The sequence below is a fragment of the Lampris incognitus genome, chromosome 11 (genome assembly GCF_029633865.1).
Source record: "Lampris incognitus isolate fLamInc1 chromosome 11, fLamInc1.hap2, whole genome shotgun sequence".
NCBI classification, from domain to species: domain Eukaryota; kingdom Metazoa; phylum Chordata; class Actinopteri; order Lampriformes; family Lampridae; genus Lampris; species Lampris incognitus.
This window is the reverse complement of record NC_079221.1, coordinates 33,256,229-33,282,882: the sequence shown is the minus strand read 5'-3', so window position 1 is coordinate 33,282,882 and position 26,654 is coordinate 33,256,229. Positions and strand designations below refer to the sequence as shown.

The following is a 26,654-nucleotide window of genomic DNA, read 5'->3' as shown; positions in this document are numbered from 1 at the left end:
AAAGTCTAACCTTAACAACACATGTTTGTGGAAGTGTATCATTGCAAGAACAAAGGAGATTTCTGAGGACCTCAGAAAAAGTGTTGTTGATGCTCATCAGGCTAGAAAAGGTTATAGAACCATCTCTAAAGAGTTTGGACTCCACCAATCCACAGTCAGACAGATTGTGCACAAATGGAGGAAATTCAAGACCACTGTTACCCTCCCCAGGAGTGGTCTACCATCAAAGACCACTCCAAGAGCAAGGCGTGTAATAGTCAGCCAGGCCACAAAGGAACCCAGGGTGACTTCTAAGCAACTAAAGGCCTCTCTCACATTGGTTAATGTTCATGAGTCCACCATCAGGAGAACACTGAACAACAATGGTGTGCATGGCAGGGTTGCAAGGAGAAAGCCACTGCTCTCCAAAAAGAACATTGCTGCCCATCTGCAGTTTGCTAAAGATCACGTGGACAAGCCAGAAGGCTATTGGGAAAATGTTTTGTGGATGGATGAGACCAAAGCAGAACTTTCTGGTTTAAATGGGAAGCGTTATGTTTGGAGAAATGAAAACACTGCATTCCGGCATAAGAACCTTATCCCATCTGTGAAACATGGTGGTGGTAGTACCTTGGTTTGGGCTTGGTTTGCTACATCTGGGCCAGGATGGCTTGCCATCATTGATGGAACAATTAATTCTGAATTATACCAGCGAATTCTTAAGGAAAATGTCAGGACATCTGTCCATGAATTGAATCACAAGAGACCATGGGTCATGCAGCAAGACAATGACCCTAAGCTCACGTCGTTCTACCAAAGAACGGTTAAAGAAGAATGAAGTTAATGTTTTGGAATGGCCAAGTCAAAGTCCTGACTTTCATCCAATCCAAATGTTGTGGAAGGACCCAGTTCATGTGAGGAAACCCACCAACGTCCCAAAGTTGAATCTGTTCTGTTCGGAGGAATGGGCTAAAATTCCTTCAAGCCGATGTGCAGGACTGATCAACAGTTACCAGAAACGTTTAGTTGCAGTTATTGCTGCACGAGGTGTGTGTGTGTGTGTGTGTGGGGGGGTGTCACCAGATACTGAAAGCAAAGGTTAATATACTTTTGCCACTCACAGATATATAATATTGGATCATTTTCCTCAATAAATAAATGACCAAGTACAATATTTTTGTCTCACTTGTTTAACTGGGTTCTCTTTATCTACTTTTAGGAGTTGTGTGAAAATCTGATGATGTTTTGGATCATATTTATGCAGAAATATAAAACATTATAAAGGGTTCACAGACTTTCAAGCACCACTGTATATGGGAGAAGAGACAAGAAAAAAAACACATTAGTCACACATCTAAGTGAGAGAGGGATATAACATTGAAACAGGATGGCAAAATTATATGGATTTATAAGATATATAAAAAGAAAATGTGATGAGGGGGATGCCAAGCAGTGTCCAGGTGGTGACCACCATCACCATGGTGACCTGGGAGGACAGACTGCACATGCACACAAGGGAGACTCACATCACACCATTCACATACACAGAAGAGAAAGGAGAAGACATCATTCAGAGAGAGAGAAAATATGTGAGAGAAGAGAACAGTTTGCAATAGTCAATAACCTATACTCTATAATCTCATCAGTTAACAATGTCTAATGTTGTAGGTTCCAGGAAAGGCTGGCGGTCTTTAAAAGGTTTTGCTGGTAAAGGGTCAAGTAGGCAAGTAGTTGGTTTATAAGCTGACATGAGCTTAGTCAAAGTATCAAGAGAGATGGTCTCAAAAGCTGTAATAACCGGGACTATCAGTGACTCATTGTATAGCTATGAATTTGGTAAGACAGGATCTGCAAGAGTAGCTGGAGTTGAAGAACTAATTTTGTTTATGATCTCATCACCCTGGCACTTCCGTCACAATGGAGCCCTAAGTCACTCGCCAGAGTCTTCTCTTCTGTAGTTCCCCAGTGGTGGAACAAGTTACCAAACTCAATTCGATCCGCTGAGTCCTTCTCCATCTTTAAGAAGCTAAAGACCCAGCTCTTTCAAAAACACCTCCACACCTCATGGTATTTAAAAAATAATAAAAAATCTATTCTATGCACCCTAAGCTTTGCCTTTGTGCACTGCCTGTTGACACCTATGTCCTATTGTACTTGAACCCAGTTTTTTGGCCCTTACTTGCATTGTTGCCTCCTGACTAGATCTTTCTTGTGTTGTATTCTCATATGTATGTCATTTTGGTTAAAAGCATCTGCTAAATGAATTTGTAACACTAAGTGTAACCTTATTGCAGTAAAAGTCTAGATACTAATGGGCAGTGAATGGTGAGCAGCTAATAGACGGCTGTTTTTTAGTAAATTTAGATAGTGTCAAAGAGAAATCTGGGGTTATGTTTCTAAGCAAGAGGGATACACTGCTTTTGCAGCAGATAAAGCATGCTTGTATTTGAATAAACATTCATGCCAAGGTAGATAAAAAGCCTCGAATTTTGATTTTCGCCATTTACATTCCAGTCTCCTGCAGGCATGCTTAAGAGCACGTGTCTCATTGTTAAAACCAGGGTGTCGGCCTCTGTAGTAGCCTAGCTCTTGTAGTGAGAGGTGCAACTGAATTGAGGAGACTAGAGAGGGCCACATTTAAATCACTTGTGAAATGTCCAAGTGTCTGTCTCTACATTGAAAGGAGCCAAGACTTCAGGCAGTTGCTGGCCAAATACCGCTACTGTGGATGAACCAATGTGGCGAGTGGCAATTACATCTGTGCCGACATTAACTGAACATACCAATTAAGGCTTCAAATTTGATGTGAAAACCTGACACAGCAGATGGGGTTGGCAAGACATTCAGCTCAGAAACGGCTATCACTTTAGATAAAACCAAATCAAGGGTGTTACCACTGCAATGAGTCGACTCTTGAACAAACTGAGCAAACCCAAAAGTATCAGTAAGTGCCAGAAAGGCTTTACTTAGAGGATCAGCAGCCTTATTCAGATGAATATTTAAATCACCAAGAATTAGAATCTCATCAGAATGAATAACAAGACCTGAAATAAATTCTCCAAATTCTTCAAGAAATATAAAGGACCAGGAGGTTGAAAAAGTATCACAATCTGGACTGAGCCAAGGCTGAGGGAGATGGACTAAAAATAAGAGCCTCAAAAGACTGGAATTTAGATTGGAATTTAGAAGTTAAGTTGAAAATAGTTATATATTGAGGTGACACCCCCACCTTGTTTATTTGCACAAGCTACATGGGTATAAGTATAGTCGGGTGGGGAAGCTTCATTTAAAGGAAGGAAAATATTTGGTTTCAGCCATGTTTCGCATAACCCAATCATATCAAACATATGTTCAAGAATCAAATCATTTATTTGTAAGGCTTTGGTAGATAGTGATGATATTTATGAAACTAAATTTAAGCATCTTGTTGAAGTGATCAGTAGTAGACAGAAATTTGGAGCTACCAATAGATGAAATATTAATTGGAATTAGACTCCTTGTATTATCAGTTGACAATTTTGATGACCTATGCTTTGGGCAATATGTGGTCACACTTTTGATAACATTAGATGTTTGATTCTGTAGTTTATTAGATACTCTGTTGCACATTTCACCAACACCAGTGGAAGGAATGATTATTAGATTATTGTGATTCACTCATTTAGGAGAGGAGCGCTTAGGAGCAATACAGTAGGGAAGGGAGATGGTGTCAATGTTATAGACCAAGCTGTCAGTATGATAATCTACACTATGAGAAATTCCCTGACTAAACATATGAATTAAACTACTTGATTCCACATCCGCACTAGATTTTTTTTTCATGATTAATAGCTTTTTTTCCCCACAATAAGCAAAACATATATATATATATATATATATATATATATATATATATATATATATATATATATATATATCCATTTTCCAAATCGCTTATCCTGCTCTCAGGATTGTGGGGATGCTGGAGCCTATCCCAGCAGTCATTGGGTGGCAGGTGACACAAGTATTTCAAATACAAATGGCATGGATATTAAACCAGAATACGATGGAAACAAAACCAACCAGACCAAAAATAAATAAAAGATAGGAGTGACATAATGAGATAAGGAAAGAAGAGGGGGGGGGCAGAAGCAAAAAACAAACAAAAGAAGAAAAAAAACATGACTGCGATGCGTGGAGTGCTTAAAAGTTTACAGCATTGCTTGTCAGCGGGTATTCTAACCAAATGTACCTGTTGTTTGCATTTCATGTGATATTTTACTGTTATTTTTATGAGCTGGAAACCCAATTAAACGCTCAATACATAAGAATGGTACTGCCCCCATTTCAAGTGATATTCCTCCACCTTATCAAGCAGCCTATGATAACTGTTCTAGGGCAGACGGCTGACCAAGAGAAGTGTACCACAAAGATGGTGCTGGTGCAGAGTAGGCTTTCTATTCTTTGACCACAAGCTTTCGTCTTAACATAAGGGCAGTCTGGATCCAGTCAGCAAGCGGTGGTGTCAAATCACTTAATGCAGAGGGGTCACCCAAAATAAACAGACTGGAGGAGTAAGGGATGTCTAGGCCTGTATTTTTTTTTTTACTATTTATGTATAGCAGACCAGAACTCCTGTATATTTGGGCAACTCCAAAGCATGTGTACTTAAGTACCACCTTTGTCAAGACACCTCCAGCACTCTGAACTGTCCACCAAACCCACTCTACGTAGCCTACATGGCGTCCAGTAGACTCTGTTTATAATTTTGAATTGGATCAGCCTTGTTCACAGTTCCCTTGACATTTTTACCCCATTCCTAAGTATTCTTCTCCATTGTGCCTCTGAAAATGAAACCTTTAAATCAGTTTCCCGTGTCAGTTTTAGGGTCAATATATTTGAATCTGAGACTGTAAGGATCATAGACTAGTAGACAGAAGGCTCATGAGCATGTCCAAAGATCTTAAGGACCCTCTCTCAAAAGTCACCACTAAATGGAGCTACTGAGGAGGAGCTGAAAATTTGTATCAGCAGGTGTCTTAACTGCAAATACTTCCAAAATTGAATGTGTGGTAAGTCGAATTCCTGCCTAAGTGCCTCAGAGGATTTTAATTTTTCTCCCTGATACATGTCCCCTAGGACTGTGATACCTTCCTGAAACCAGAACTTCCAGAGGAACGGTGATTTATCTATACAGAACTTGGGATTTAGCCAGATCCCCATGGACCGGTGAAGAAAGGGGTCATATTTAAGGATCTGAGCTATTCTCTTCTGAATATGGGACAAAATAGGATGTGACCGATACTGTTGGGCTAATTTGGCTGTGATATATTCATTGGGCATAAGAGGAGTGCAAATGGTGCTCTCAAGATGGAACCACGGGGACAGCTGCACTAGATTTAAACCTAGGAGCTCTTTAATCACCTGCAACCAGCTGAATGATAAGTCTCTAGTGTCAAACTAAACAAAAACTGTGATCTACACTACCGTTCAAAAGTTTGGGATCACCCAAACAATTTCGTGTTTTCCATGAAAAGTCACACTTATTCACCACCATATGTTGTGAAATGAATAGAAAATAGAGTCAAGACATTGACAAGGTTAGAAATAATGATTTGTATTTGAAATAAGATTTTTTTTACATCAAACTTTGCTTTCGTCAAAGAATCCTCCATTTGCAGCAATTACAGCATTGCAGACCTTTGGCATTCTAGCTGTTAATTTGTTGAGGTAATCTGGAGAAATTGCACCCCACGCTTCCAGAAAGAGCTCCCACAAGTTGGATTGGTTGGATGGGCACTTCTTTGAGCAGATTGAGTTTCTGGAGCATCACATTTGTGGGGTCAATTAAACGCTCAAAATGGCCAGAAAAAGAGAACTTTCATCTGAAACTCGACAGTCTATTCTTGTTCTTAGAAATGAAGGCTATTCCATGCGAGAAATTGCTAAGAAATTGAAGATTTCCTACACCGGTGTGTACTACTCCCTTCAGAGGACAGCACAAACAGGCTCTAACCAGAGTAGAAAAAGACGTGGGAGGCCGCGTTGCACAACTGAGCAAGAAGATAAGTACATTAGAGTCTCTAGTTTGAGAAACAGACGCCTCACAGGTCCCCAACTGGCATCTTCATTAAATAGTACCTGTTAGAGCCTGTTTGTGCTGTCCTCTGAAGGGAGTAGTACACAGCGGTGTAGGAAATCTTCAATTTCTTAGCAATTTCTCGCATGGAATAGCCTTCATTTCTAAGAACAAGAATAGACTGTCGAGTTTCAGATGAAAGTTCTCTTTTTCTGGCCATTTTGAGCGTTTAATTGACCCCACAAATGTGATGCTCCAGAAACTCAATCTGCTCAAAGAAGTGCCCATCCAACCAATCCAACTTGTGGGAGCTCTTTCTGGAAGCGTGGGGTGCAATTTCTCCAGATTACCTCAACAAATTAACAGCTAGAATGCCAAAGGTCTGCAATGCTGTAATTGCTGCAAATGGAGGATTCTTTGACGAAAGCAAAGTTTGATGTAAAAAAAATCTTATTTCAAATACAAATCATTATTTCTAACCTTGTCAATGTCTTGACTCTATTTTCTATTCATTTCACAACATATGGTGGTGAATAAGTGTGACTTTTCATGGAAAACACGAAATTGTTTGGGTGATCCCAAACTTTTGAACGGTAGTGTATATTGGTAGACAAGAGTGGCGCCGCCCACAGTAGGGTGAATGCTGTCCACTTTCAGCAGGTAAGGGTGGCCCCAGAAAGAAGGCCTGTTTCAACAAAGCCGAATCCCTGCTCATTACAGTAACGAGCCAGCCAGCGGTTCATTGAGGTTAGCCTACTGTACATCTCATTACCCCACATATTACCCCATCAGAGTGAGGACATTTTGGACAATCCTCACTTCTTGCCTCATTGCTGAATTGGGATATACTAATAAATTTGCCTTGCTTTTATTGATCTGGTATAGGGACTTGGGTTAGGGTTAAAGTTGGGATTAGTTTAAGGTTATGGTGTGGGTTAAGGTGAGGCATGTAGTTCTGTTGGTTAAGATTCGAGTTGAGGGCTAAAATAAAGTAAGGGAGGTTTCATCACAACAAACACAACCTGCAGTTGTTTTTTTTTGTTTTTTTTTTTCATGGCAACCATAACAAAACATTCAGGATTTTTATTTTATGAATTGTAATTTCAGTGTTTGGTCTATATGGCGGAAAAGAGGGTGCAGGTGTAACTATTTCAACGCAGAGATACACTTTGAGAAGGGGAAGCCATGTAGACAGGCACATGCTGTATTTTAAAGTAATGGTTCTCGGGTACAATCAATTAAATATATTCACCTGTTGTGTCAGGTCTAAAACCTCCGTGATTGGAGGCTGGAATAACTGGAAAACCAACTTATGTTTTCTGCTTGTCTATTCGCTTTACATTCACGTCTTCTTTCTGTCCTGGATGTGTACCAAGTAATTTTCCTGTCTTTGAAAATGTATGGCTGCCAATCTGTTCAATGTTACATCTAGCAGTACATCATGCTGCCAAATTGTCTTATCGTTTTGCCCAGCCACTCCACCTGGCAGCTTATCTACAAATCTGTCTGAATGATAGTTACCTTTAAGAGTGAATTCATTGCCACCGGTTAGCCTTGACAACTTCTTGTCTGGCTCCCTTCCTCACTATTTTCAATCTAACTTAGCTGTCGGTCTCCCTGTTCATGTCCCCTCTCAATGGTTAAGAGGTACTGGTGATGCACTGATTTGATTTCTTGTCAAATTTAACCATTGAAACAATAGGTAGAAGAGAGATAAAACTTTTAGATTATATACACTGCATATATGCATGGATGTGTTCAGAACCAGTATGTGGGACTTTAGGCTTGAGTGTGTGTGTGTGTGTGTGTGTGTGTGGGGGAGGGGGATTCTTTTGTGAGTCTGTGCATTTCTTTAAACAAGGACAAGGTGAACTGTTTTCTTCCTTTGCCTGAGGCACTCTAAACCTCCACTGTCCAATGTAAACACTAATTATGTTTGAGAACTCATGAAATCAAAACAGCGCACACATAGCACACACTGAACTGTCAAATCCCTGTTACGAACCCGCCCCCCCCCCCCATTCCATCACCATGTGAATGCCAAAACTGTTGCTTTTAGTTGGGTTAACTAACTGGCTCTTTGGTAGCGAGGCATGTGAGTGACTGTTGCTTACATGAGCTTGCATGTTTTTTTTTCTGTTGCTTTAGGAAAAGGGAAGCTTATACAGATGAAAGAGAACTAACTTATTCATTGTACTGATCAATCTCTGTTGTGAGAGTAGGTTGATTTATTATGGTCCATTAGCTGGGTGCTGAATTTAGGCAATGAGTAGTTAATACCTATCGCTTTTTTTAATTTATTTTTTTACTTTGCTGCTGTCTCACGGCCATGAAATGAAAATGTTGTGGTTTATCGTTGAAAAACAACAAAACTCCATACTGAGTGTGACTGGATTTGTGAGGCCTTGCAGAGTGCCTTCCATTGTCTCCTGCTGTGCTCCTGGCAGTAGTGAATGCTGAATGTCGAATGAATTGAATGTTGATGTTTATGTTGTTTGCACACACAGAAAGATGGGGTATTGCTGGAAAATTGGATGGGGAGCGAGAGGCAATCAACCTAAATATGAAAACAAATTTTCCCTGCAATTGACCATTCAGTTCGAATGCATCAAATGAACCAAACTAGGGGAACATTTTGCAAGGTTTGTAGGAGAGATGTGAAGATTGCAGCATCTGGGGTTTCCTACCTTAAAATGCAGTTTAAAACCAAACATGTTGACACTGAAAAGGCTGAAAATGCATGAATGCAATTTGCACAGAAAATGTATATGTATCACCAAGTTCAAAGCAAGATGGACACTCTTACAATTAACAGCAGAGCACAACACTTGGTCGCACTTAATACACTTAAGATGTAACAAGCTGTGCTTTGTATGAAATTACACAAAAACTAGAAATAATATATTCTTTATTCATTACATTACATTACAGTCATTTAGCCGACACTTTTATCCAAAGCGACTTACAATAAGTGCATTTAACATAGGAAATCAGGAGAACTACTAGTCGTCAGAGGTCATGAGTGCATCTTCTCTCTAAACAAGCATCTAAGAGCAAAACCAGTGCTAAAGTGCAAGAAAGAGATTTTTTTTTCTAAATGAGTGAATACAATAAGTGCTAAGAGCAAGTAATAGGGTAGTAGTTCTTGAAGAGGTGAGTTTTCAACCTGCGCCGAACGATGGGCAGCGACTCCGCTGTCCTGACCTCAGTGGGGAGTTCATTCCACCACTGTTGGGCCAGGACAGAAAAGTAAACAAACAGTTATACCCTAATTAGACACCATACACCTAAATTATGCTGTAATTAGAAACCACATATAACGCCATATTAGACCCAAAATATACTACACCTAGACATTATAGTCTAATTAGAAACCAATCATATCTTGTCACAACTTCACACATCCCTCGTAGCCTGGATGTTCTCTGGAGCAGCGACGTGCGGTCAGTGGCTGGGTAGGCAGTGGGCACTCACAAATCCACATTCTACCTTTTTGTGCTCTTTAATGTTTTATAACAATCTGATCCTTCTTCATTCTTCCAACTGCCACAAAATTCTAGAATATTGTGCCCCCCTAGCTGAACTACATTTCAAATGAAAACCTAAACAAAAATATTGTCAAAGTATATATGAAGTACTGTTTTCTTTTTTTATATGGTTTTTTGATAGCTGTGAAATGACTAACACCATTGTCTCACATCATTACGTTACATCACTAAATCCCCAAAATGCCTCTCTAACTCCATTTTGGCAGACATACCGCAATACAACAGATAGCTGCGCTTTGTTGGTTGTGTCAGTGGTCTCATCGACTTGTACGGACACGAAAGGGGCTGCATTTACCTCATCTTGAATGTTCTGTCGAAGTGTCACTTACTGCCAAGACAAGGTCGTTTTGAATACAGTTCGATGTTCCAGAAAACACTGAGGAAACGTCAAGATGTGTCGCCAACCGCTAGTCTTTCTCTGCAATGAGGTTTAAAAGCTCCACATAGTTTCCTCGGTTTGATGAGCCGGTGCTTTCCTTGCTTCCCCTGAAGGCTGATTCCTGTTTCCCTACGTAGCAAGTAGCACGTATCAAGTCCTTCAGAATCTCACGATTTTCCCTCACCTTCGCATTGTGCACAGAGACTTGCTGTTTGTTAGCCTCATTTAAAGCTAGGTTGCTCGGAGTGCAGTTTCCGAAGGTTTTCAATGCTATTTGATGTTGGATGTGTAAACTAGACCGCTTGTGCTTAACTAGCACCGCAGGCAGGTTGTTTAGGTCACAGTAGCCGGCACCTACCATACATCGTCCCGCCCTCTGGAAAACGGCAAACAAGAGAAGCAGTACAGCCTTCTGGCGGTAGCATCAGAGCCGCTTAGTAGCTCTTTCCTTATGTACTACTCCGGCTGGAATGATCGGATGATTTTCTGCCCTTTACGCTGGTGGAGGTCAGGGAGAGCTGGTGTAGGCCTGCCTTGCTTGATGACAAAGTTAAGTTTTGCAGGTAATCCAGTTTATTAAAACTCTGAAGACGTACGATGGTTGACATTACTGATTTCACTCTGAAGTGAAGCTAAGCTGCTCAAATTCAAATGAGCTAGCTTGCTTTATTGATAGCACAAATATCTATGACATTGTAGCAATTTAGCACCTTGATGGCTCTGATTGGCTCACACTCCTGCGATAAGCAATGCCTTTCCTTGTCTGTTGATTTCACCTTAAGCTACACAATATGCATGCACAAACTCTGAAATTCACAACGTTAAAGGCAATCCTGTAAAAAGCAGAGCCTACCCTTCCCATTGAAACAAGTAGGTGAGTTTGTGCACTATACAGCATTTCACTCTTAGAAGTTTAAGGACTTAAAAAGGGCAAGGAAATAAAAAATATCATTAAAAATGCATTATAACAGTCCACGGTGGTGTAGCAGTCTAAGCATCGGCTTTGTGTCAATGCAGTTACCCATTGGGGACCGGGGTTCGTGCCTCTGTCTCGTCAGATCCGACTATAGCCGGATTCGATGAAGCAGCAATAATCGGCAATGCTGTTTTTGGGAGGGGAGTGGAGTCGGCTTGTGTTCGTCACATGAATGTGTCTATGTGTGTGTCGGAAAAAGCAGTGGTTCGGCCTGGATTCACCTTGTCACGGAAGTGGCGAGGCATCTCCTTCGAGACTGCTGGCCGGAGAGATGCAGTTGGTGAACGCATACGGTACGAGGGTGGGTGTTTGAACTAGAATAGGTTCCGATTGGGAGAAAAAGGGAAAAAAAAAAGAAATAAATCTTTAAAAAATATATTTTAACAGCATACTTTTAACTAGAGTGAGATTTTGATATGTTGTTATGAATTCTTTGTATGGTAATTTTGATTAAATTATCATCGCATGCCATTGCTCTGGAGTCCTGTAGAGTTTGTAGGTAAGTAATAGATAGCGTAATACTTGCTTCCTCAATGCTCTACTACTACTACTTTCGGCTGCTCCCATTAGGGGTCGCCACAGCGGATCATCCGTTTCCATATCTTCCTGTCTTCTGCATCTTCCTCAATGCTCTACTCCCATACCAATTAAGACAGACCATTTATGCCATGCCACTATCCAGTAACATTAGGCTATGGAAGCTGCTTGGACATTGTATCTTTAATTCCCGCCATTAGACCCTTATTGGACTTTCTTAGAGGGTAATTTGCGACACATTACAACAGAACTGTACTGTAAACTAAAGTGAAATCCAATCCAACAGGTGAATACATTCACTTGTTGTGTTCGACACAGATGTAAATAGATTTTGAATGAGGGTGCCCCGGTGGCTCACCTGATAGAGCGTGTACCACATAAGGCTAAGTCCTTACCGCAGCGGCCTGGGTTCGAATCCAGCCCGGGCCCTTTGCTGCATGTCATCCCCTCTCTCTCCCCTGCCTTTCCTGTCTCTCTCTACTGTCACTGTCCAATAAAGCAGAAATGCCAAATAAAAAAAATATAAAACAGATTTTGAATGACCACAGGTGGTCACAGGTGGGTCCCTGGGAAATTGAGTAGGCCCCCAATAAAAAAAAAAGTTTTTGACAAATTGTAGTGTTAAATGTATCCATCTGAAAATTGTGCAGATGGTTAGAAAAGGGTGGCTGGTGGTGAGGTTTCTTTTGTTTATTTCTATTTCAACACAGATTTGTTGTCACAATATAGCATCAGGGAAAAAATAGGATGCGTCCCATGTACATGTCGACAGTGAGTTTACTGCGTCCTTTCGGATTTTAATGCATTAGACACAGGATGTGCACCCATTTACATCACTGCATATGTATGCAGTGTCCGTATGTTGGACACTTCTGAGACACTAACTAGTGAATCAATATTACAGCTAGAGTCCAGACTCAAACAAAATGGTGAAAGGTGATGTACACTATATGGCACAAAGGGAACGATTTCAGACACAACTTGCATACTCACAAAAGCAGAGGAAGTGTTGAATGCTTTTCAACCTGACGCTTTGGGCATTCTACCCACTTTGAAAATAATGAAAAAACAACAATTTCATACCTCTATGTACTGACTGAAATATCTATTCTTGAGTCATTACAGCAATATAAAAATCATCAAATAAAATAATCACAATTCATAACTGAAACGGTTTTTTTTCTCCCATCCTGAAATGAATGCATGTCATGTCTGTGCTTTCCTCAAAGAATAATATGTTACAGTAGAATGTGAACAAGGACAATGTTATTAGCGTAGCGTGGTAATGAATGGCAACGTGGCAGCATTAGGGTGGGAATGGTGTGTGTGTGTGTGTGTGTGTGTGTGTGTGTGTGTGAGAGAGAGCGATGGGGTGGTGGCTGGAGAGTGTGCCTTTTTTTTTTTTTTTTGCTTGAGTCCCTGCTCACCAAAATGTCTGTGCACAGCCTTGTTTAAACCTGATTTTATTTATTTTATGTTTTTTTTTTGAGAGATCAGATGGGCTAAACCTATTGGAGAAGGGCACATTTTAAACCAAGAAAGAAATCATGTTAATTTTATCTAACTTAACCTGCTGTGAAAAGATTTCATGATGTTCGTCAGACATGTTTCTTATTGATGCAGCCATTCCTTGGCCAGGTCTCACTTGAAAATTAAAATTTTAATCGCAAGGAGACTTCCTGATTAAAAGAAAAAATAAAGAAAAACAGTAAAATCTAATGGGACATAGATGGGTTAGAACTTCACTGATCATGGACCTACTGAGAGAACTGAAGCCTAAAGCAAGGAGGATCTGTGCAAAACTAGCAATATGACTGTACCTGGAAAGAGTTAAAGAAGAGTTCGCAATACATGCGGACCTCCCAGCTTGGTCCTTTGAATGTGTGTGGCAATCCCACAAAGATGATGTAGTGGACCCCGAACACCAGAACCAGCACAAAGGTGGACTTGGCAAGCTTCCTGTGGGCATCACAAACACACACACACGGTAACATTTCCAACACCATAAAGCAACTATGGACTCAGCTAGCTCCAGGAGCAGGGCCGTCTTAATAGTATTATAGGCCCCCGGGCAAAGCAGTGCACTGGGGCCCCTACCTCAGATTCAATCTCTAATAACCAATGGTATAAAAATATAACCAATATCATTGCTATTAACTGTCAAGTGAGTTGGAGTGATAACATATACGCTTTTACGTTATGTAGCGCGTGAGATATGTACACATACATGCACATGTGGTTGCAGAGGTGACCATGATACTAAATCAGACGCCAATGTGCATTTGTTATTATAAAAATTAACATTAATATTGCTCATTATCTTTAGTAAAACACATGCTAAATATGCATTTTCCAATAACAAATATTTATAGTTTTGTATAGTATTGTAATGTGAATGGATAAGTAGAAACGTTGGCCCTTGGTTAACGGGCCGGACCCTCTAGTCGACTGGTTAACGTTGTCACTTGCGGACTGGGAGACACGGGTTCGCGCCCCAGCTGTGGCGACGGTTTCCCACACTGCCCCCCGTATTCGCTGTAGTATTTATTTATTGATAGCAAGTCACAACATACATAGATTAGAATGGGGCCCTCTAGCAACTGCCCAGCGTGCCCATGAGTTAAGACGGCCCTGTCCAGGAGATAAAATATTAATAATAATAATACTAAAATCAAAGAAAAAGATTACAAACAGCAGAGAACAACTGGTCATCGTGATCTGAGGTAGTCAGCTCTGTACATGGAACACACAGAGCATCCACGTGACTTTTCTGGAGGGCTATAAGTAGGAACCTCAACAGTTTTCTGTATCACAAACAGCGACAACACAGCCTCTTGTACACTTGCTGTGAATGCCCAATTTATGAACGCCCGTACTTACGAACCGACCTCCGTAAAGCCTATTATTTTAAAAAATCGAGTTACAGACAATGGTTTGTACTAACGAACGGACGGACTACTGTTCGCGACGCTCAAAACACTCCGCGTTTTAGGCGGTTCGTCAGCCCGAGGGAGAACAACGCCACGCCGTCGTCGCCATTGTAAGTCGGATCGCGTAGAAATTGTGTGCGTTGTGTTTTGACGTAAATTTTTCGTGTGTTTACCCTCGTAATCATGGCTTCAAAACGTAAATCTGATGCAAGTGATGGCGATGCATCGAAGAAAAGGAAAAGGATCACGGGATCACGATTGAAACAAAAGTGGAAATAATAAAGCGTTCAGAGGGAGGAGAAACGCTCATATCGTTTGTTCACTTAACCTGGTGAGGCGGGAAGGCGAGCCCCGAGCGGGCTCTCGTTTCTGGTGTCAAACGGCCGGTGTGGGTTCCATTTCTGCTCGGGTACAATATCGACTCGGGGTCCTTCGACTACATATGATGTCACGGATTATGTTGTTTAACGCTGGCTTTATAGTGTAACGTGCATGGATAAGTGGACACGTTGGCCCTTGGCTAACGGATCCGACCTTCTAGTCGAGCGGTTAGCGATGTCTCCAGCGGTGCAGGCGATACGGGTTCGTGTCCCGGCCGCGGCGGTTCCTGTGGTTGCCCCCCGAATTCGCTACAATAGTTACTTAGCTGTGTGTTTTTTACAATCCACATTGACGTAGAGTTTGTTAGTAAAGGCGCGAGGGCCGAAGGCCCGAGCTGCGTCCAAGGGGCGCGGACACAGGCTCAGTAAGGGGGGGGTTCCTGAACGAGCGAACGCGCGTGAGGGCTGAAGGCCCGAGCTGCGTCTAACGTCAATCTACTGTTTCCAGCTGTTCCTAAACTGAACTAGCCCCTACCCAATCATAATGCGTGAAGTAGTGATGTCATCTGTAGTCGCAGGACCCCGAGCACATCCGGTAGGGCGAGTAGATCAAGTTCCAGCAAACCACAGCGTAAAAAAGGACACTGGCCAAGATACTTTGATTAAAAAAAAAATAGGCGGTTGCGTCTGTAACCAGGTTAAAATTAATGTTTTTATTTATTTTGTTGGGCTATGAAATATCACCAAATCCTGTCTGTGTGTTGTTATTTGTGTTTACTACATTTTATTTTATGTCATTATTTACTTTTATGTATGTTTTATAACGACCATCATATACCTGTACTGTCGCTTTAAGAGAGATGTCTTGTGGGTACACGGAAGAGGGAACGCGGGAGAGGGCATTTTTGTTTTGTGGAGGGGAGCTCAAGCAGCGACCGAGCCGAGCCACGCGTGTTTCTTACCGTAGCACAGTTTTGCTGGTTGAGGAGAACGTAACCTTGAGTATCCCTGTAAGAAGATGCTGTGGGATAAAATACTTGTTTATCCTTTCTTACATCGGAGTCCCGTGGACGGTTTCTCCTTCTAACGCACACGAGTGAAGTCCGGGCAGTGGTTGAGCTTCAACCCCCACGTCCGTAAGAAACACCGCTCCAGCTGGAGGACTGGTCGTTTGTCGAAGGGTTTGAAACCGCAAGAAAATAAATGGCGAGGTGGGCCAAATGGAGTCCTGTGTGTGTCCCCCCCCTCCTTCCATGATCATAATGATGATGATGAGAGACTGAGGGCCCCCCCCAACAACACCTGGGGCCCCACCCAACTAGAACACAACGCAGAGCTAATGATGAGAGTGACGGGCGTGCAGGAGGCTGACCAGCATAGAACAGCATAGGACTGCCCCCGTTACATGTCTGACCTTAAAGGATTTACGTTTCCTTAAGAAATACAACCTGGAATTAATAAAGTCCAACCTAAAACAAGGAAATTATGATATGAGTGAAATTAACCTCATTTAGATTTATGGTACGGTATGGTCAGGCCTTATTGAAACTACTTTCACACAAGAAACAGCTCGCGCTGTGGTCCACTTGAACTTTGTCCAAGACCCCATATTTTTAGCCATTTCTTAAGGTAAAACCCAAACCTAATTCCTAACCCTCAGTAAGTCCAAAAAGCGCCCTTCACTCCTGTCAAAGTTTTTAAAAGTTGGCACAGTCCCCCCACCAATGTAGTTGTGAAAGCTATCTCACGGTATTCAAGTGGGCATTAATAACGTTCTAATAACGCTACATTATTACACTAACAACATTACATTTACAAACAATATGGTTTGTTCAGACAACTGCAGATGGTTCAAAAGTGCCAAAGTCATACCAAAGTGTGACGGTTCAATGTCACCTCCAGAATTTGATGACATCACAGATTATTAAATTGAATCTCTATTTGGCCTGTGGTTCATGAGCAGAGACCCATCTATTTTAATGATTATTCTGAAACCAGCTGGCAGAGATATGTGGCATCTCTTTATGTCAGCTGCCAAAGCATGATTACTATCAACGTTTCTGAATAATACGTTGTTTACCCCCGCTTAAAGCATTCAGAATGACAGCAAATATACACTATAATGATGATGGCCTTTATCTGCCATATTTATGTCTGTTCACCCTGTGAATAATAACCTTAATAATTGCCCAGGTGCAAACATTGGAATACATTATTTCTTTTTGTTTGCATACTCTGCAAGTGTTCTGTAGTTGTGTGTGTGTGTGTGTGTGTGTGTGAGGTTATTGTGCAGTCTGCAGCATGTCAGTTAATCACATGGGGCTTTGCATATCAAAAGGGGCAGACACAGATTTATTAAAAAAATAAATAAATTGAGGCTCCTGTTTGACCAAGACGAAAATCTCCAGTCATAACTTATCAGAGAGGGATTGACATTTCAGAGGCATTCATGTTTAAAACAATGTCTAAGACATGTCAGACTTGTCAGAAGAAACAAGAAACTGTAAGGAGAGGGAATGCAAAACATATCAAAAAGTAAAACAGACAACTAGCATAAACTCAAACATTAACACTTGTTAAATATATCGGACTATTGTGATTGTTCTTTTAAACAGTGTAGCGGGGACTTCGTCTCTCTCTCACACATGCACATGCACCTGAGAAAGGAGGAAAAACTAGTTAACACGCTCACAAGCAAGGTCCACACACACACACAGACACACGCACGCACACACATATATCCATTATTACTTTTAGTAATAGACTCTGCCGAAAAGCACCACAGAGCGCCACAGGAGGTAATTCCTGCCTGTGGCCATCAAACTTAACTCCTCCCTCAGACTGCTTGTTGTGTGCTGCGGTAGTGCAGTATAGATAGGGTGTTATGTGCACCATGCTTGTTGATATATTTTGTTCTTATTTCTAATTATTAGAGCATGAGTGTCTGTAAGAGAACCCAATTTCCCCTCGGGGATGAATAAAGTATTATCCAAACCACTTATCCTGTTCTCAGGGTTGTGGGGATGCTGGAGCCTATCCCATCAGTTGTTGGGTGGCAGGCGGTGAGACACCCTGGACAGGCCATCACATGGATGTGTAACGGGGGCAGTCCTATGCTGTTCTATGCTGGTCAGCCTGCTGCACGCCCGTCACTCTCATCATTAGCTCTGCGTTGTGTTCTATTTTCGGTGGGGCCCCAGGTGTTGTGGGGGGCCCTCAGTTTCTCATCATCATCATCATCATCATCATGATCAAAGAAGGAGGGGGGACACACAGGACTCTATTTGGCCCACCTTGCCATTTATTTTGGTTTCAAACTCTTCGACAAACGTCCAGTCCTCCAGCGGGAGCGGTGTTTCTTACGGACGTGGGGGTCGAAGTTCAACCACTGCCCGGACTTCACTCGTGTGCGTTAGAAGGAGAAACCGTCCACGGGACTCCGATGTAAGAAAGGATAAACAAGTATTTTATCCCACAGCTTGCAGTATCTTCTTACAGGGATACTCAAAGTTACGTTCTCCTCAACCAGCAAAACTGTCCTACGGTAAGAAACACGCGTGGCACGGCTCGATTGCTGCTTGAGACTCCTCCCACAAAACAAAAATGGCCTCTCCCGCGTTCCCTCTTCCGTGTACCCACAAGACATCTCTCTTAAAGCGACAGTACACGTATATGACGGTCGTTGTAAAACCTACATAAAAGTAAAAAATGACATAAAATAAAATGTAGTAAACAAATAACAGCACACAGACAGGATTTGGTGATATTTCATACTCAAACAAAATAAAATAAAAACATTAATCTTAACCTGGTTACAGATGACACACACACACACACACACACACACATTCATACCAAGGGACAATTTAGTATGGCCGAGTCACCTGACCTACAAGTCTTTGGACTGTGGGAGGAAACCGGAGCACCCGGAGGAAACCCACGCAGACACGGGGAGAACATGCATGCTCCACATAGAGGACAACCTGGGACAACCCCCACGGTTGGACTACCCCGGGGCTCGAACCCAGGACCTTTTTGCTGTGAGGCAACCATGCTAACCACTGTGTCGCTGTGCTGCCCATATATAAAATCTAGTGAGTCAAGTAAATTATTTATGAGACAATACAAGCCTGTTTCATACCATAAGTAATCAATCATCAGCTGTATATATATATATATATATATATATATATATATATATATATATATATATATATATATCTCCAAAGGAGTTGAATCAAGTGCAACTGGACTTGGTGTACATATCCGTGAAGACGTTTCGCCTCTCATCCAAGAGGCTTCCTCAGTTCGTGCCTTTCTGACTAGACCAAGCTAGTCTGACTGGCTGGTGATGAGACTCAGAATTTATTCTCTAGGAGTGTCTGTGAATGTTCTCATTCATCCAGGTCATGGTTATCTAGTCAGACTAGCTTGGTCTAGTCAGAAAGGCATGAAATGAGGAAGCCTCTTGGATGAGAGGCGAAACGTCTTCACGGATATATACCAGGTCCAGTTGCACTTGATTCAACTCCTTTGGATCCCCTAGGAGTCGTTGTCAGAGCTATTGATATGCGTGGCTCTTTGTGATCTGATGTTTACCAACGCCCGTCGCTAACAGAGCCATAGATATGAGTGGCTCTTTTGTGTACCGATGTTATGGCCGCGCCCGTCGTTATCGGAGCTATTGATATGCGTGGCTCTCCTGTGCTCCGATGTCCAGCCGGTCCCGTCGCCATCGGAGCTATTGATTTGCATTTGTTTAGCAGCGACGGTCATTGGGGGTGTTAGTTTCGACTTCATTGTTCAGTGGTCATGAGAGTCATTGGAGCCGTTAGTGGCCGACTGTTGTCCTTGGAGGCTAGGCTTCTTGAGTCTCCTGGGTGGAGATGAAAGGACGGCATTGTAAGTGGGAGATAGGTGGTGTTGCAGACCTCCTCCTCTGTTGAGGGATGGTTTTTCCAGTTTCACATAGATGGCTTCTTTCACCCCTCTTTCAAACCATCTATCTTCTCTGTCCAAAATGTGTACGTTGCTGTCCTCTATAATCCAGTGAGTCAAGTAAATTATTTGAGACAGTACAAGCCATCTTGTACTTTATGACACAGTACAAAATATAAATATAGAAAATCCAGGATTATTTTGCTCCTTATTTGTTGAGCACTTTTCCTACCATTGAGTGTTTCTTTAAACAACATTATATATATAACTGGACCGGAGGGTGTGCTCCAATTATCAAGACATCACACTGCTCAGCCTCCCTGTGAAAATCTACTCTAGGATGCTGGAAAGGAGGCTCCGACTTATTGTCAAACATCGGATCCAGGAGGAACAATGTGGATTCCATCCTGGTCGTGGAACAACGGACCTACTCTTTACCCTTGCAAAAGTGCTGAGGGGGACATGGGAATTTGACCAACCAGTCTACCTGTGTTTTGTGGACTTGGAGAAGGCTTACGACCATGTACCCCAGGGCACTCTGTGGAGGGTACTGCGGGAGTATGGGGTACAATGGCAGTTGCTACAAGCCATCCGGTCCTTGTGTAACCCAAGTGAGAGCTGTGTCCGTATTTTCAGCACAAAGTCAAACACGTTTTCGATGGGTGTTGGACTCCACCAAGGTTATCCCTCTTCTTTGACGATGTTTGTGATATTCATGGACAAGATCTCAAGGCGCAGCCAAGGTGAGAAATGTCCGGGAACCTCAGAATTGCATCTCTGTCTTCGCAGGTGATGTGGTTTTGTTGGCTTCATCAGAACTCGACCTCCTGCGCGCACTGGGGCGGTTTGCAGCTGAGTGTGAAATGGCCAGGATGAGAGTCAGCACCCCCAAGTCTGAGGCCATGGTTCTCTACCGGAAAATGGTGGATTGCTCCCTCCAGGTTGGGGATGAGTTGTTGCCTCAAGTGAAAGAGTTCAAGTATCTTGGGGTGTTGTTCACGAGGGAGGGTAGGATGATGGAGCAGAGATTGACAGGCAGATTGGTGCAGCATCAGCAGTAATGCGGACATTGAACTGGACCATTGTGGTGAAGAGGGAGCTGAGCCAGAAGGCAAAGCTCTCAATTTACCAGTCAACCTTCGTTCCAATCCTCACCTATGGTCATGAGCTTTGGGTAGTGACTGAAAAGGTGAGATCGTGGATACAAGTGGCTGAAAATGAGTTTCCCCCATATGGTGTCAGGGCTCAGCCTTAGAGTGAGGGGTTCAGATATCCGGAAGTATGAATGGCGGCGCACCTCATGCTGAATGGCAGCACACAGATGTAGCGGCCTTGTACTCTTCTTACCAGTGCTTCTTGTTATTAGTAGAAAAAAGCCCCTTTATTTTGTCATTGTATTGTTATAATGAATTGTATTCTTACAACGAATTTTCTCTGCATTTAACCCATCCTATTGTGTCGGAGCAGTGGGCAGCTGCAGTGCCCAGGGACCAACTCCAGTTCTTTTTTCCATTGCCTTGGTCAGGGGCACAGGCAGGAGTATTAACCCTAGCATTCAGTCATTCATTCATCTTAAGCCACTTCTCCGGGGTAGGGTCTCAGTGACAGCAAGCTAAGCAGAGCACTCCAGACATCCCTCTCCCCAGCAACACCCTCCAGCTCCCCCTGGGGGATCCCAAGGCGTTCCCAGGCCAAATTGGACATGTAGTCCCTCCAGCAAGTTCTGGGTCTACCCCAGAGTGTCCTCCCAGTTGGCCATGCCTGGTAAACCTCCAAAGGAAGGCGCCCAGGAGACATCATAATGAGATGCCCGAACCAACTCAACTGGCTCCTTTCAATGCGAAGGAGCAGCGGCTCTACTCCAAGCTCCCTCCAGATGTCCAAGCTCCTCACCCTATCTTTAAGGCTGAGCCCAGACACCCTACTGAGGAAACTCATTTCAGCCACTTGTAGCTGCGATCTCACCCTTTCGGTCACTACCCAAACTCATGACCATAGGTGAGGGTTGGAATGAAGATTGACTGGTAAATTGAGAGCGTTGCCTTCGGGCTCAGCTCCCTCTTCACAACGGTCTGGTACAACGTCCACATTACTGCTGATGCTGCACCAATCCACCTGTCAATCTCCCGCTCCATCCAACCCTAACATAACCCCAACATATGTACAAATCTTTTTGATGGTGGGAGGAAACCGGAGCACCTGGAGGAAACCCACACAAACATGGGCAGAACATGCAAACGCAACACAGAAAGGACCTGGGACAGCCTGGGGTTCCGAACCCAGGACCTTCTTGCTGTGAGGCAACAGCGTTAACCACTGGGCCACCGTACCGCTGGAAATTGTTAGAGAGTTAAATAAACAGCTAGTTTACTTTATACAGTCAGTCCAGAACTAACCTGTACTGTTTCCTGGTGTCGTATCTTCCTGCATTCGTCTCTCTGATCTTGGTGGCCAACACTCGCACAATATTCACGAACAAGATAAAGTTGAGCTGAAACAGAAAAAAAGGGTAGAAAGGCAGCTATTAAAATTTGTGTGTATGGAAGGTGTTTAGTCAGACATTTTACTTCATTAGTTTCTGCCTTGGAAATCTTGAAAAAATATGAGCGAAATATCCATTTACATGTGAGGTATTTTCTACTAAAACAGATGTATTCCTGTTGCATTATTACTAAGTGCTACTGGCAGGTTTCTGTTTCAGAGCTGGCAGTAATGTACATCTAGAACAAAAAGTTCATGTGCCAAATTTTTGAAAGTCAGTATGAGAAATAATGACTGCCTCAAAAGAAAAAAAAATTAACAAATGACACACTCAATCTAATCCATCTCATTAATATTTTGATGGCACATCGGATATGAAAGGTGACTTTCCAAGTACTCTGTGTATATATACAAATGTCACGTTGTCAAAGTTCATGAGAAGGCTTTGCAAAATGGTTTGCCTTTACAAAAGTGACCCTCTCATCCAAATCATTCTCAAAGATAGTAACTTCCACAGTTAAACACATCTGACTTCAGAAATGGAGACATATTCCTTGTGGTTCTATCTTTCTATCTGATTCGTGCTTAACTCCACTTATTTATTTATTTTTTGTAATCTTCAGGTCTTATGACAGTCTTGAAAGTGGAGGTTAATTAAAATGCGTCGCCAAAGGATAATTAATTAATTTCAAGTCTTTCAAGATTACTTTATTTCCCTAGGGAAATTTGTCTTGGGCATCAAGGCTGCCACATAACAATACATACAACACGGTACCACAACAGACATAAAGTGCATCGCACAGACATGTTCATACATAAAGTTCATTCAAATACGTGCAACACAGCCCCATATTTCACACCCTCCTTATGTCCTGAGTTTAGGATATTCAATGATGGAGGGATGAAATGGGTTTATTTACTCTTCATTCAGTGATTCTCAATCTCATCTCGTCATCAGCCGCTTCTCCAGGTTCAGGTCGCAGTGGCAGCAAGCTAAGGGCACTCCAGACGTCTTTCTCCCCAGCAACGCCCTCCAGCTTCCCCTGGGGGATCCCATGGCGTTCCCAGGTCAGACTGGACATGTAGTCCCTCCAGCAAGCTCTGGGTCTACCCCAGGTTCTCCTCCCATTTGGATGTGCCCGGAACACCTCCAAAGGAAGGCGCCCAGGAGGCATCCTAATCAGATGCCCAAACCATCTCAACTGCCTCCTTTTGACGTGAAGGAGCAGTGGCTCTACTCCGAGCTCCCTCTGGATGGTTGAGCTCCTCACCCTATCGCTAAGTCTGAGCCCAGACACCCTACAGAGGAAACTCATTTCAGCTGCTTGTATCCGAGATCTCACCCTTTCGGCCACTACTGAAAGCTCATGACCATGGGTGAGGGTTGAAACGAAGACTGACTGGTAAATTTAGAGCTTTGCCTTCCTGCTCAACTCCTTCTTCACTGCAGCGGCCCAGTACAACATTCACATCATTGCTGATACTGATGCCGATACTCCTCTGAGAATCACCACCTTAACAGGGTAGAAGGGTTTGGGTATTCCGGGGATCCTGGGAGCTGTGTTGTCTGGCGCAATAGCTCCTGGTATGGTCTCCCAAGGCAAATTGGTCCCAGGGGAGGGGCCAGACATTGCCTACCTGGTATAAAGCCTGTTTGGTCAGGTGCAATGATGGTAGAAATCACAGTTTCAATGCATTGGGAGAGGATCTTGGTGAGAATTTTATAGTCAGAACATAAAATGCTTATAGGCCAATAGGCACCACAGTCTAATGGATTGCTTCCTTTTTTTTGATGGAACCGAAATGATTGCCTGTGTCATCATTTCAGGTAACTTTTGTTCCAGTAGTGTTTCTTGGTACACAGAGCAAAAGATTGGATATAATTTTGAAGAAAAAGATTCATAAAATCCTATGGGGAACCCATTTGGCCCTGCTGCTTTGCCGCTTCGCATCGAGTTAATAGCTTGAGTGATTTCTTGACATGTTATAGTAGCTTCAAGGCTGCTTTGGGCTTCTGGGTCAATCGCTGGAATGTTTATTAGAAGATGTGATGATGGACTCGATAATGGCTGAATAAAACAGAACGAGAAGTTGATGTTTGATCCGGTATTTTTTAAGCTATCTAAGAAAGTCATTCTTGAACTTTTGCAATTATGTGTTCGGTGTTAGTTTTCTATTTCAGGTTATTTCTGATGTACACTACCGTTCAAAAGTTTGGGATCACCCAAACAATTTTGTGTTTTCCATGAAAAGTCACACTTATTCACCACCATATGTTGTGAAATGAATAGAAAATAGAGTCAAGACATTGACAAGGTTAGAAATAATGATTTGTATTTGAAATAAGATTTTTTTTACATCAAACTTTGCTTTCGTCAAAGAATCCTCCATTTGCAGCAATTACAGCATTGCAGACCTTTGGCATTCTAGCTGTTAATTTGTTGAGGTAATCTGGAGAAATTGCACCCCACGCTTCCAGAAGCAGCTCCCACAAGTTGGATTGGTTGGATGGGCACTTCTTGCGTACCATACGGTCAAGCTGCTCCCACAACAGCTCAATGGGGTTCAGATCTGGTGACTGCGCTGGCCACTCCATTACCGATAGAATACCAGCTGCCTGCTTCTGCTCTAAATAGTTCTTGCACAATTTGGAGGTGTGTTTAGGGTCATTGTCCTGTTGTAGGATGAAATTGGCTCCAATCAAGCGCTGTCCACTGGGTATGGCATGGCGTTGCAAAATGGAGTGATAGCCTTCCTTATTCGGAATCCCTTTTACCCTGTACAAATCTCCCACCTTACCAGCACCAAAGCAACCCCAGACCATCACATTACCTCCACCATGCTTAACAGATGGCGTCAGGCATTCTTCCAGCATCTTTTCATTTGTTCTGCGTCTCACAAACGTTCTTCTTTGTGATCCAAACACCTCAAACTTGGATTCATCCGTCCACAACACTTTTTTCCAGTCTTCCTCTGTCCAATGTCTGTGTTCTTTTGCCCATCTTAATCTTTTTCTTTTATTGGTCAGTCTCAGATATGGCTTTTTCTTTGCCACTCTGCCCTGAAGCCCAGAATCCCGCAGCCGCCTCTTCACTGTAGATGTTGACACTGGTGTTTTGCGGGTACTATTTAATGAAGATGCCAGTTGGGGACCTGTGAGGCGTCTGTTTCTCAAACTAGAGACTCTAATGTACTTATCTTCTTGCTCAGTTGTGCAACGCGGCCTCCCACTTCTTTTTCTACTCTGGTTAGAGCCTGTTTGTGCTGTCCTCTGAAGGGAGTAGTACACACCGGTGTAGGAAATCTTCAATTTCTTAGCAATTTCTCACATGGAATAGCCTTCATTTCTAAGAACAAGAATAGACTGTCGAGTTTCAGATGAAAGTTCTCTTTTTCTGGCCATTTTGAGCGTTTAATTGACCCCACAAATGTGATGCTCCAGAAACTCAATCTGCTCAAAGGAAGGTCAGTTTTGTAGCTTCTGTAACGAGCTAAACTGTTTTCAGATGTGTGAACATGATTGCACAAGGGTTTTCTAATCATCAATTAGCCTTCTGAGCCAATGAGCAAACACATTGTACCATTAGAACACTGGAGTGATAGTTGCTTGAAATGGGCCTCTATACACCTATGTAGATATTGCACCAAAAACCAGACATTTGCAGCTAGAATAGTCATTTACCACATTAGCAATGTATAGAGTGTATTTCTTTAAAGTTAAGACTAGTTTAAAGTTATCTTCATTGAAAAGTACAGTGCTTTTCCTTCAAAAATATGGACATTTCAATGTGATCCCAAACTTTTGAACGGTAGTGTATGTTCCAAGGAATTTAAGAGTCGGTGGTGGTGATGGGGTCTCCGTTCATTTGTATGGGTGTTTTAGGATTCGGCATGCATCGGAAGTCAATAATGAGTTCTTGGGTTTTGGCTGTATTAAGCGGAGGATTGTTGTTTGAGCATCAAGTGATAGCTTGGTCTACTTCAGTGTGGTACTGGGTTTCATCATTGTTGGAGATGAGGCCTACCATGGTTGTTTCATCTGCGTATTTTATTATTTTAACAGAACTGTCAGTGGATGTGAGGTGAGCGGTGTAAAGTGAGAAGAGCCAAGGGGAGAGAACACAGCCCTGAGGAGCACCTGTACTGAGGGTAAGAGGGTGTGAGTTTAGGTTATTAATCTTCAACCTCTGTGGCCTGTTCCACAGGAAGCTCCAAATCCAGTGGCATATGGCTGGGTCAATGTTCATATCCAAGAGTATGGTAAAGAGTTTGAGTGGGTTGATGGAATTGAAGGCGGATCTAAAGTCTATGAACAGGATGCATGCGTAGATATTTGGTGATTCCAGGTTTTGTAGGGCATGGTGCAGGGCTATGCTAAATGCATCCTCGAAAGACTGGTTGGCTAGATAGGCAAATTGATATGGGTCCATCACTGGAGAGATGCAAGATTTCAAGTGTGACAAAATGATGCGCTCAAATGCTTTCATGGCCACAGAAGTTAGGTCAAC

At 42.6% G+C, this 26,654-nt stretch overlaps 1 protein-coding gene across 1 annotated transcript in view; it reads right to left on the bottom strand.

Moving 5' to 3' along the window:
• pth2ra (parathyroid hormone 2 receptor a) overlaps positions 1–26,654 on the bottom strand; it is a 104,226-nt gene that overhangs the window by 23,655 nt on the left and 53,917 nt on the right. The window contains exons 7-8 of the mRNA XM_056289757.1: positions 22,062–22,156; positions 13,298–13,436 (exon numbers count right to left, since the gene is read on the bottom strand). Coding sequence (XP_056145732.1) covers positions 13,298–13,436; positions 22,062–22,156 — 234 coding nt within the window. The remainder of the gene's footprint in view (positions 1–13,297; positions 13,437–22,061; positions 22,157–26,654) is intronic.